Genomic DNA, 12,814 nt, shown 5'->3' on the forward strand with positions numbered 1-12,814 from the left:
CACACACACACACACACACACACACACACACACACACAGCCCGGGTGTGCATCTGTCTGGAGAGAGTCGGAGGGTGCAGGGCGCGAGTGTAGAGACGTTTGTCTGCTAAGTCCGTGAGTCCTGCCCGCTGGTGGGAGCTTGCTTGCGTTGCTGGGTTCTTACTAGCTCCCTGTCCCTGGGCCACTGCCCCTACTCCTCCTCCTGTTTTGCCCCCTCCCCCAGCAGTCTAGCAGTCCAGCCTGGTGGGTGCCTGTGAGCCTCTCTCCGCCCTCCCACTGCAGGAGCCAACCCGGGAGCCCGGGCCTCTGGACTCTGCTGGAAGCGCATAAAACCCGCTGGGCTCCAGCCACCGGCTCCGCTGCCGCTCGCCGTGAGAGCGCGCCTCTAGGCTGGAGCCTGCAGCCTGGCGGGCGGACACCTATGATCTTGGATTGCACCTTTGAGCAGGCTTAGAGGCATCCGCTCTCCACTTACAGAAAGTTGGGAGAAAGTGAATTTGGGGTGGTCTGGGGACAAGTGGCAGCTGGCCCAGGTCTCTCCTTACCTGAGCCATCCTGCACAGCCTCCCCTGTTCTTCCTATCCCGACACCCCATCTGCCTGATTGTTGGTTTTTTTTCCCCCGGGTTCCCCTGCCTACCTGGGGCCAGCTCTGTTTTCTTCTTCCTTATCCCATTGTCCCTCCTCTCTCTATCCCTGTCCTTGACATTGTTACCTCCTGCTTTCAAGCCTTCTCCCAATCATTCCCATCCTTCTTTCTCTTCTTAAACTTTCCCCTTGATACTTCATTCACACCCTCCCTCCATTTCCCCCACCCCCAGCAAACCTTGACCATGGATTTGGAGCCTTCCTGGACTGCCATACCCAACCCTGGGGGCACCCTTTTTGCCCCCAATGCCACAACACCCTGGCTGGGCCGGGATGAGGAGCTGGCCAAGGTGGAGATTGGCATACTGGCTACCGTCCTGGTGCTGGCCACAGGGAGCAACCTGGCTGTGCTGCTGACCCTGGGCCAGCCAGGTCGCAAGCGCTCCCGCATGCACCTGTTTGTGCTGCACCTGGCCCTGACTGACCTGGGTGTGGCACTCTTCCAGGTGCTGCCCCAGCTGCTCTGGGACATCACCTACCGCTTCCAGGGTCCTGACCTCCTCTGCCGGGCTGTCAAGTACCTGCAGGTGCTCAGCATGTTTGCCTCCACCTACATGCTGCTGGCCATGACAGTGGACCGATACCTGGCCGTCTGTCATCCCCTACGCAGCCTCCAGCAGCCCAGCCAGTCCACTTACCCACTCATCGCGGCTCCCTGGTTGCTGGCTGCCATCCTTAGCCTCCCTCAAGTCTTCATATTTTCTTTGCGGGAGGTGATCCAGGGCACAGGGGTGCTGGACTGCTGGGCTGATTTCCGCTTCTCCTGGGGGCCACGGGCCTACATCACCTGGACTACTCTGGCCATCTTTGTCCTGCCTGTGGCCATACTTACAGCCTGCTACAGCCTCATCTGCCATGAGATCTGTAAGAACCTAAAAGTCAAGACACAGGCTGGGAGGGTGGAAGCAGGGGGCTGGAGGACTTGGGACAAGCCTTCACCTTCTGCCCCAGCTGCGGCCAAGCGGGGGCTACCATCTCGGGTCAGCAGCATCAGCACCATCTCTCGGGCCAAGATCCGAACGGTGAAGATGACCTTCATCATCGTGCTGGCCTACATCGCTTGCTGGGCACCCTTCTTCAGTGTCCAGATGTGGTCTGTGTGGGATGAGGATGCCCCTGATGAAGGCAAGTATGTGGTCTATTCGGGGTGGTGAGGTAGGGAAGAGCAGGAAAGGAGGACAGTAGGGATAGGCAGGGGTTACAATGCCTCCCAGGACCAGGTGGGTGACAAATGAGTGCAGCCATTAGGAAAGTTGGTGTTTGTTTGTTTTGGTCCATCTTCTGTTGCTGGAACAGAGTACCTGAGACTGAGTGACTTATAAAAGAAAAAAGTTTAGCTCTTACTGCTCTGAAGGCTGGAAAATCCAAAGTCAAACGTTTGCATCTGGAGAGGGACTCTTCTGCAGAGTCTCTGGGTGGCACAGGATATCACAGGACATAGGAGAGATAGCCAAACTGACTTTAATAGAAGAAATATTTTTGTGATAACAAACCCACTTCCTTGATAATTCATTAATCTATCAATCCATTCATGAGGGCAGAGCCCCACGACCCAGTCACCTCTCGAAGGTCCTACCTGCAAGTATAATGGACATATGACTGTGGAGATTATGCTTCTGACATGAATTCTGGAGGGCAAACATTCAAACCATAACATTTTCCCTTGTGAAGAGGGACAGATGCAACTCTCATCCAGCCTACCAATGCTATGTATCTTTTATGTGAAATTTCCTGATTTTTAAATCTTGATATCTAACTTAACAATTTGAAAATACTATGTGATGCTAATGAACTGTAACTGTAGGCAGATTTGCCCAACCAACTTCCAGTTTGCCAGATGGGCTTTAGAATCCAAAGATTCTAGAGTTGAAGGTTTTTTTTTCCCCCCCAAATGATCTGGTCCAGGATGACAATTTGTGGCCCAGAAACTGTCTCTCTCGGCACTCTTTCCTCCTGTACCTGGACATCACTTTGAGCTCCATCTCAATGGCCACTTTCAGTTAATTAGGGCTGACACATGACAACCCTCAAATTTCAAGTGCAGCCAGGTACGGTGGTACACACTTGTAATCCCAGCAGCTCAGGAGGCTGAGGCGGGAGGAGCCCAAGTTCAAAGCCAGCCTCAGCAAAAGCGAGGCATTAAGCAACTGCGTGAGACCCTGTCTCTAAATAAAAGTACAAAATAGGGCTGGGGATGTGGCTCAGTGGTTGAGTGCCCCTGAGTTCAATCCCACCCCCACCCCCGCCAAAAAAAAAAAATTCAAATTCAGCCACTTCATTGTGTCAATGAAGAAACAGAGTCTCAGAGAGGAACCACGACTTGCTCAAGGACACACAGCTAGAGAGTGGCAAAGTGAAGATTTAAGCCCAGGTCTTCTGCCTCCTTGTCTTTTCCCTCAACCCAGCCCTGCTCATAACCCTGGTTCTAAAAGTGCCTCCACACGAAGGGCCTTCCTCTTACATAAAAAACAAATGGGATCCCCCAAGAGTTCTGTGTTTCAGTTGGCACATGGCAGGACTTGCCTTTTTCTGGGGTGAGGTAGACATCAGAGCTTCAGACACTGCCTGGTAGTCCGGTCTTTGGCTGGTGCCCCTCCTGCAGCCTTCCTGTTGGTCTGGAGAGTCTCATTTAGTCTATTGAAAGATCATATCTGGAAGGAATCTTGTCAGAGTTTGGCACTCTCCCATTTTGACTGCCTAAGAGAGAAATTAGTTTTTCCCTGCAAAGGGGTCAGTGTGCTCCTAGGGACAATCTGAGAACAAGCACTGGAATGGGATACTCAGATGTCCCTAGAAGCTTTCCTCTCTCCTGTGCTTGGAAATGAGGCCATAGGACCTATGGAGCAGCAAGGCTCCACTGATTGTCCTACCAGGTCCCTGGCACAGGGCCCAGCACGGAGGCAGTACTCCACATGTATTCAGTGACTAAATGACAGAATAAGTGAGGCTGGCCCTGAAAGGCAAAGACAGAATCTGGAGGGCAGCATAGGAACAGAAGTAGAAGGGACCTGCACTTGGTTATTTTCCCAGGTCTACATCCAGTAGGGGATTCAAGTTCTAGGCTTTAGAACAGAACCAACTTCTCCTATTTGAGCTGGTCCTCTCCCTAACAATGTGGACTCTTCTAAATTCAACTTAAAATTTGGAAAAAAAAAAAGAAAAAAAAGCTCCTGCTCTCACCCTGTAGTTAGTTACAAAACAAACAAAATCAGTGAAGTAGATTCTGGAGTCAAGTGACCCAAGTCAAGTCCCAGCTGTGCTCCTCTCTAGCTACAGAACCCGGAGCGAATCCCTTTTCCTCTCTGGGACTCGGTTTCCTCATCTGTTCAGCGGAGGGCTGGCCTCTCTCCCAGATCCCTGCAAGTCACCATCCTAAGTCTTCTTGTACTTCTCTTGTGGCAGATTCCACCAACGTGGCCTTTACCATCTCCATGCTTTTGGGCAACATCAGCAGCTGCTGCAACCCCTGGATCTACATGGGCTTCAATAGCCACCTGTTACCACGCCCCCTGCGTCATCTTGCCTGTTGTGGGGGAGCCCGGCCCCGCATGCGTAGACAGCTCTCCAGCAGCAGTCTCTCCAGCCGCCGCACCACCCTGCTGACCCGCTCCAGCTGCCCACCCACCCTCAGCCTCAGCCTCAGTTCGAGGCCAGGGCCGGCAGAGTCACTGAAGGATTTAGAACAGGCAGACGGGGAAGCCACCACTGAGACCAGCATCTTTTAGAGAAGACTTGTTGGATGGAGCCTGGGACTGCCCCCAGGGCTAGCAGTGGAGGATCTCTGCCCATCTCAGGCACTGGGTGTAAGAGCTGGGAGGTCAGGGTTAGTGTTCCCTGGAACCCAATTTGAGGCAGTGCGAAGAGGCCAGAATAGCAGCCTCTAAGGTGAAGCCTGTCCTCCTTAGCTCCCAGTCTCATGGTGACAGTCAGGCAGAATCAAATGGCCTGCTTCCTGGACCTGCCATACTCACAGGGTGTCTTGGAACACACCCACAGGGTGGAGGTGGTGCACCAGACCTGGGGTGGCACTGTCTGAGGGTCCCCAGGTGGCAGGAACTCAGAAGCTGGTCTCATGCCTTAGCTACCTGTCCCCAGTCTAACCTGACTTGCACATCCCAGCCCAACCCCAGGGCGCAGGGAGTGAAAAACTCTAAGGACCTACTTGGATCCTGATTTTTTTTTTCTTTGGTATAGGGCATATAGTTTCATGAAGCAAGGCGAATGTGTATTCAGCCTTCACCTGCCATGCCCTCTTGTTTGTGGAAGGGAGATGCAGGATTGGTACAGCATCTGCTACACAGTAGGAACTCTGCAAACGTCAGTTCCTCTTCCCCCATATCCTCCCCCACGGGATGGGTGGCAGGGGGAGTATTGTGTGTCCTCAGTGGTAGAGCCTAACCTGGGGGAGTCAGGGAAGAAAGAGGAAAGGATGAGGTAGAAATGGTCACAGTAAAATTCAGAGCAGGAATAAACCTCAGAGGCTGCAGGGGCAGGTTTCCCTCCCTCCTCTCCCCAAGGGGTTCCTGCTACTCCTTCCTCTGGGGCTGCATGGAGGAGAAGTCTTTAAGGAGGAGTGCGTGATCACAATTCTGGAATATCCTTGAGGTTCTGTGGCGCTTCCAGTAAAAATTGAATGGATGTGGGGGTGGAGTCAAGAGCCTAGGATTCTCATCTCCGCTCTGCCTTGGAAAGTCACCTCCCTCTCGGGGTCTCTGCTTCCTCACCTGTTGAACAGGTGAGATGGTCTCTAAGGTCTTTCTCAGCTGTAAGCTTCTCTGACTTTGCAAGACTGGAAGTGGTGTCATAAGAGATGACACAAAGGGCATCTAACTCACAAGCTCCAGGAGAACTGTTGAATTTTCACGGCAGTGACACTTATACTCTTTAACAGTTCTGGTGACTCTGGGTTCTGCCACGGCCATGCTGCCCACTTTGTCTTCAGTTCTGTGATGCTGAATCCTTCTCCAAGGCCAGGAAAGACAGCAGGGCAGGTGGAACCTGAGACTCTGCCCTGTTCCTCCTTATCTCCAGGGGGATTTACATCACAGGGTAGTTTCCTCACTCCAGCTGTCATTCTAAGAGACAGCCTGGATGGTAGAAGGAGCATCAGCTGAAAGGTCAGCAGGGATGGGTCTTGGTTCTGCTGCCACCAATGACCAACATCAGGAAAATGCTGGCTAACCTTGCCACCTCGGTTATGAGGGACAGAAAGGACTGTGGATATAAATGAGGTCTGTAACCCCATCGCTCCATACTGATGTAAGGAATTAGTAATCTAACTAAGAGCATCTGAGAGAAACTCTAGGGGACAGATTCACTCTCTGCCTCACTCCTAGGGAAGCCTTGAGGGGTGATTACACTTTTGTAGATACATTCCTTTAAGAGGCCACCCAGAGCTGAGTGCTGAGGTGCACACCTGTAATCCCAGCGGCTCGGAAGGCTGAGGCAGGAGAATCGCTAGTTCAAAGACAGCCTCAGCAATTTAGAGAGGCTGGAAGCAACTCAGTGAGACCCTGCCCAGTATCTAAATAAAATATTTTTTAAAAAAGGGATGGAGATGTGGCTCAGTGGTTAAGTGCCCCTGGGTTCAATCCCTGGTACCAAAGAAAGAAAGAGGCCACTCAGCTCTAAGAAGCCTCCTTGGGCTTCCTTAAAAGAAAAGGGCTTGAGCTGAGTCCTGGCCCTTTAGTGATAGAGAACTGGACACCAGGACATAGGCCCTAATAGAAATAAGGCTCTAGGAAGACAAGAGGACGCATAGTCTCCTATTCACTGGGTTCTATAGCCCATGGAAGCCCCTGTTCATCTGCCTGAGTGGAGCTGGGCTTAGGAGACTCCCATACCAGCAAGGCTTCTGCCCACACAAGCGGTTGCCATCTTCTGAACACAGTTCCTGGCCATAATGCTTATAGTAAATAGGCACTGAGTAAACATCTGTTCATCATGATGTTTAAAGGATAAATGTAACTCCACCTTTACAACCTAAAGACCTGGGTTTGAGTCTTGGATTTACCCCTTTTCTACCTGTATTGACTCAGCAAGTTGTTCAGTCTCTGAGCAGCACTGTCCTCGTTTATTAAGTAGAAGTAGCAATGTCACTTTGTTGCAAAGGATTTATAAGACTGTAGGCTATAGCACTCTTTGCTGATATCAGATAATGATGGCCTCATTCCAGATTGTCTCTGGGGGATCATTTCCAGGACCCTGGGCCAGGAGGGTCTACAGTTCAGGAAAAGAGACCCACCTGGGATCGAGTTTGACTCAAATTCCTTTCTCATCTACTCTTTGCCTTCAGTAGCACCCCTTCTTACCACTACCGTATTTTCTGTTTGGCACTGAATAAGGGAAATGGACTTGTGAGGGTGGCTTTGGGACCCCCACTGTTCCTCCATGGGAAAGTTGCTCTTGATCTTTTCCCAGGTTCTTTCTTATTAAAAACCAATGGAGAACAACCAGCCACTGGGTTTCAGGGTCCCATTCCAGAAAGCTTCTGGAGGAAATGGTGGGTCTTGTCTGGATCTATGAATGACAGCTTTTCAGGACCTGTAGGAAGCTCTCATGGACAGACTGGATGAGTCTTAGATGGGACACAAGGTGGCAGGAAGCAAGAAGGGGGTTCTCTGCCGTCAATCCCATTCCTAACCACTAAGCCCAGGAGAAACTGAACAGAGCTGTCTCTGGGTGGGGCACTTGTGTAAAATATTGATGCCATTCTATGGACTGTGAAAAATAGTACCCCAGTCCCTTAAAGCCTTCTCAGGAGCAGGAGGTGAGGGGCAGGCAGGGCTGAGAGGATGGCAGGTAGGGCATTGATCATTTGACTATGGGGATTCTGCATATTGGCTTTTTCCATAGTTTGGTATCAGCCAGTAACTTCCCAGATGACCATGTCTGTGTTTTGTATATAAAGAGGCCTTTTATCTATCAAGGGGCTATAAATTCAGCCCAGGCTATAGCAGTTCATTCCTGGGTCTGAAACCCAGAGAAGGTTGAAATCCACTAATAAAACTCTTTAATATACAGGACATTGCTGGTAATCTTTGTTTCCTAGGGGCAAGTATAATGGGAATCTGCAAGAAAAAATTAAAACATGATCTTGAGAGAGAGGGGTAGGGCAGGACCACCTCCCTTGGAGTCCTGTTCTAAGATCATCAGAAAAGCAGAGTATCCTGGAGTTTGTCATTAGACCACAAGGTGGCACTGTGGAGCTGAAAGTGCTGGCAAAGTTGGCTTGGGCTGGGCCCTGCTGGGTGGCTTCTGCCCCAGAATTTGGTGGCGCCCCTTCTTCAGCCCAATATTACTAAAATCCAGTTTATTCACTCCCTCTCCTGGAGGGTCTGAAGCAGTAATGGCCCTCAGGGGAAGACTAGGAAAGTTACCCAGTTCCTTAGCTTGAATGCCATTAGAAAATTTCTCCTGAAGTCCTGCAGAGTCTCAGCTCCTTATCTCCTCCAGTTCTCCTGAGATACCTGGACACATGCTGCCTTCTCTCTAAGCCCACGGGGGATGTATTTGGCAAGGGCAGAGAATAAGAGGTTTCTACTACAAAGTGAGGGACTGAACACAGGCCATGAGATGTACACATGAGTGATTAAGGGAGCTAGTGAGACCCCCCAAAACAGATGAGCTATAGTTTTTTTAGGTGCTGTGGTTTAGAGACTGGGTGCATGGGCCTCTTGAGAGCCCCTCTGAACTCAACAATCTGTCCTAATGCCAGGAGCAAAATAAAACAAAAACACAAATAAAAACAAAAAACCCCATGGACATTGAGCATAAAATACCTCCTTGCCCAAGTAGGTGAGGTTGGCTAATAAAACACTGATGGTATTATTCTGCAGTTCCCATGGTGGACATTTGGATGCCTGCTCCTTTAGAATAAGAGTCCATTGAAGTAGGTCACATTTGCTGTGGTCTATATTCCCAGCTCATTATTGGCATATAATTAACCATCTAGTGTTTACCAATAGAAAATCATCTTCTTTGGATCTTATCAGAATTTTGGGGGGATATTTTTATCTGGATTCCTCACTCATGGAGGAACCCAGAATGGAACAGCATAATTATTTCCTGGAGGTTCTAATGACATGGAACATGGGAGAACGTGACTTCCTTTGAACTGGAAACTATGCTCCTCAAAGGGTGATCACTTATGCAGACACTATGGGTACAGATTTAGGCAGATGAACCTCTAAGGACATAGAGTGTCCTAGAAATGTCATAAAGGCTATTTTATTGCTTGCAATGTGTCTGGTAGTAATTTTGAGGATTAATTACAGCAGTCCTCCTTTATTCACCGTTTTAATTTCGGCCTTTTAGTAACCTGTGGTTAACTATGGTCTGGAAATATTAAATGGAAAATTCCAAAAATAAATAATTCATAAGTTTTTAAGTTGCATGCCATTCAGAGTAGTGTCATGAAGTAGTGTCATGATATAATTCCAGTCTCACACCATCTTATTCTCTTCTCCCTGCAACACGAATCATCTTTGTCCTGCAGATCTAGGCCATATGAGCTACACATATGTTAATCACTTAGTAGCTGTTCTGATTATCAGATTGTCACAGTATCATATGCATGAAAGACCACATTCACATAATTTTTATTAGCTTACTATAATAATTGTTCTATTTTACTAGTAGTTGTTGTTGATTTCTTCTTATGCCTAATTTATGTACAGGAAAAACATAATATAAAGAGGGTCAGGTAGCATCCAAGGTTTGAGGTGTCCACTAGGGGCCTTGGAAGTATCCCCTAAAGATAAGGGGGAACTATGGTAATTTAAATTATTGGCTAGCCCTCATCATCAGTTTATTTGCTGAAACTCCTTGGGAGGTAAAATTGGCCTTCCTTTTATCAGAGCATCTGAGACATCATCAACCCATGGAGTTCATTCGGTGGAGTCACACTTTGAACTTGATTTTTTAAATGGCACTCTCCAAGAATTCCTGTACCTGATATGCAAGCAGGATGGGCCCTGATGTTATCCTCCACGATAGACTTGCTGTAAAGTGTCATACTTTTGAAGCAGACTTCATCAGGGACCTTAGATGATCTGTGCCATTCTACAGCCTATGGTGCCTGGTCTCCCTAACATCCACTCCCTGCCCCTGAGCATCCCAGCACACTCTGAGCCCAGGAGGACATTTCCCTATCAGGCTCAGCTCAGGTCAGTCCCTCAAGAACTTGTAGAGAGAGCCTGCACTCGGGCAGGTCTTGCTTCTGCCTCTTCTCCTTTTGATTGACTTTCCACCTTTCTTTCTAAACTGAGGTCAGAAATTGCCTCTCTCCGGGGTGGTTTCTCTGATTAAGTCTACCCAGTCATTCCTTTCCTCAGATCTGTATAACACGGATAGGCTCTGGTTTTATTGCTCTGTGTTAATTCTGCTTTGTTACATGTTATTTTGTACACATTCTCCGGTTCTTTCTTGCCTGCCCCAGCTAGGCCATAGATGCCTTAACCCCTCCCTGATGATTCCAGATGATCAAATCTTCATGTTGTTTTGTTTTGTTTTTTAGCACTGAACAGATAATTTTATTTACGTCCCCTTTCAAAATGCATGCACATGAGTAAGATTGTATACAATAGGCCAAAGATTACCTAGAGACCAACAGAGCCATATAAAAATAACTTAGAGCAAATTTTATTGATTTAAATAAGGCAAGTGAAACGTAAGGTCAGCATTAAAATAAAAAGATTTTTAAGAAATTTCTCATAGTTGTACAGTGGAAAAGTATGAGTATCAAAATTTTGACTATTACTGTGCAGAACTGAAAGCCATGTGCATTTCAAATTGTAAACTCTTATAATAATACCATTAAATCCACAAAGTCACTGGCAAGTTGTCTGATGTTATCCAGATCCTACAATATTTTCTTTATGTAAATTTTGGTATATTTGAGTTCATAATAAGCCTAATTTTATATCACTTGAAAATAATAAAATTCCAAGGTATATCTGCTTCTTTAAGACATCAGAATGACAAATGTAATTTTCTAGGCTGATATAATTCAAGTACAGTAATAAAAAAGGACAACATATTTGCTCCACAATACTAGGGACTGAACCCAGCGCCTCACACATGCTAGGCAGGGCAAGTCAACCTATATTCCCCACCCTTTTAAAAAAATTATTTTAATTTAAATCACTGTTGCCCAGGCTAGCCTCAAACTTGTGATCTACTTGCCTCAGCCTCCTAGGTAGCTTGGATTATAGGTGTGCACCACCACAGACAGCTGACAACACATAATTTTAATGAAATCAAATCTATTTGAAAAAAGGGACATTATAGAGTTGTTAAACAACAGTGCAAACTAACATTAAAATCAATGATATAGATTTATATAAGAATACTTATATTTATTTTCACTGGACAAATTTTAAAGCCATTTTTCTTTTCTGAAGCATAAATAATGGGTCATATTCTAACTATTCAATGATTAACCACATTTCTATAGCAGACTCTTCATTTTTATACCTGCTAACATGTTCACAAGTTGTAATAATCCTTTGAATTTGTACAGTACCTTAATAAATCTGATAGATCTTGGTATCCCTCATTACTTTTTTTTTTTTAATATTTATTTATTTATTAGTTTTCCGTGGACACAACATCTTTGTTTTTGTATGTGGTGCTGAGGATCGAACCCGGGCCGCACGCATGCCAGGCGAGCACGCTACCGCTTGAGCCACATCCCCAGCCCCCTCATTACTTTTTGTACAGGATATTCTGTATTAAATCCAGAGCCTCCAAAAATCTGCACAGCATCAGTGGCTAATTGATTTGCAACATCTTCAGCAAATGCCTTTTTAATAGAGGCATAATAAGTATTTTGGCGACCAGAATCAACTCCCAAGCTGCTTTCTGGTAACTTAATCTAGCTAGTTCAAGTCTTTGATTTGTATTTTCTCCTAACCCTCTGTTCCAGAATTCTGTAGAAAGCAAGCATTCTGCCTGCTAGCCCAGGTGTCCCCTCTCCTAGTGTGGAAACAAAACTGTCAATCTCTCTTGGGTGCCCTATAACTTATATGAGCCTCTTCAGCACAAGTTTGATGATTTTTGTTTGTTTGTTTTTCTTTTAAAAGACAACAGCAAGAAGTAGAGTGTCATTTCTATTTTCTTTCTTCTTCTTCTTCTTCTTCTTTTTTTTTTTGGTACTTGGGAACTAGAGATTGGATGGACCCAGGGGTGCTTTACCACTGAGCTACATCCCCAGCCTTTTTTATTTTGAGACAGGGTCTTGCTAAATTGCTGATGGTCTCCCTAAGTTTCTGAAACTGGTCTCAAACTTGCGATCCTCCTGCCTCAGCTTTCTTTTTTTTTTTTTTTAAATATTTTTTAAGAGAGAGAGAGAGAATTTCTTAATATTTATTTTTTAGTTATTGGCAGACACAACATCTTTGTTTGTATGTGGTGCTGAGGATTGAACCCGGGCCACATGCATGCCAGGCAAGCGCGCTACCGCTTGAGCCACATCCCCAGCCCTGCCTCAGCTTTCTAAGTCACTGTGATTACAGGCTTGTGCCCTGCACGGACTAAGCTTCATTTCTTGATGCGAGGGCAGTGTTGCTATCACGGTTAATGATTATCCCTCATCCTGTCTCTCTAATCAGCAGAATCTTTTTTTCTCCATGAGGTAAAGCTTTCAAGGGGAGAAACAACAGTGAGAGCTACAAAGTGAAGGGCAAACAGACTGGAAAAATTTTCCAGCCCCAAAACTCAAATCAGAATCATCCCTACAGATCATCTTGGGGAAGAGGAACCGGGAAGTGAAGGGGGCCCCCTGCACACAGCGTCAGAACTAGGAAGGGCATTTACATCCTGCAGATGGAGCATGGCTAACAGATTGGTCTTCCTAGGAACTGCCCATCACTGATCTGGATTTAGATTTGTCTGGGAGTATTCCTAGGGTTTCAATGTTTTTTAAGCTATTGTAAATTTTTTTTCTCTCTCTTAGTAGTACCAGGGCATTCTACCACTGATCCACATCCCCACCCTTTTTATTTTTTTATTTTGAGACAGGATCCCACTAAATTGGACAGAATGGCCTTGAATTTGTAATCCTCCTACTTCAGCTTTCTGAGTAGCTGGGATTATTGGCATGTGCCACCACACCCAGCGTAAGCAATTTTTTTCCCATTTTATGTCTAAATTAGCTATTGGGGGAAA

The 12,814-nt window shown here is 46.7% G+C and overlaps 1 protein-coding gene across 1 annotated transcript; it reads left to right on the plus strand.

Moving 5' to 3' along the window:
* The first annotated feature begins 831 nt into the window (after positions 1-831).
* Avpr1b (arginine vasopressin receptor 1B) lies at positions 832-4,371 on the plus strand. The gene is made up of 2 exons (XM_027934862.2): positions 832-1,771; positions 4,049-4,371. The coding sequence occupies exons 1-2, from the start codon at positions 832-834 to the stop codon at positions 4,369-4,371; spliced, it is 1,263 nt and encodes a 420-aa protein (XP_027790663.1).
* The last annotated feature ends 8,443 nt before the right edge of the window (positions 4,372-12,814 follow it).

The sequence above is a fragment of the Marmota flaviventris genome, chromosome 12 (assembly GCF_047511675.1).
Source record: "Marmota flaviventris isolate mMarFla1 chromosome 12, mMarFla1.hap1, whole genome shotgun sequence".
NCBI lineage: Eukaryota > Metazoa > Chordata > Mammalia > Rodentia > Sciuridae > Marmota > Marmota flaviventris.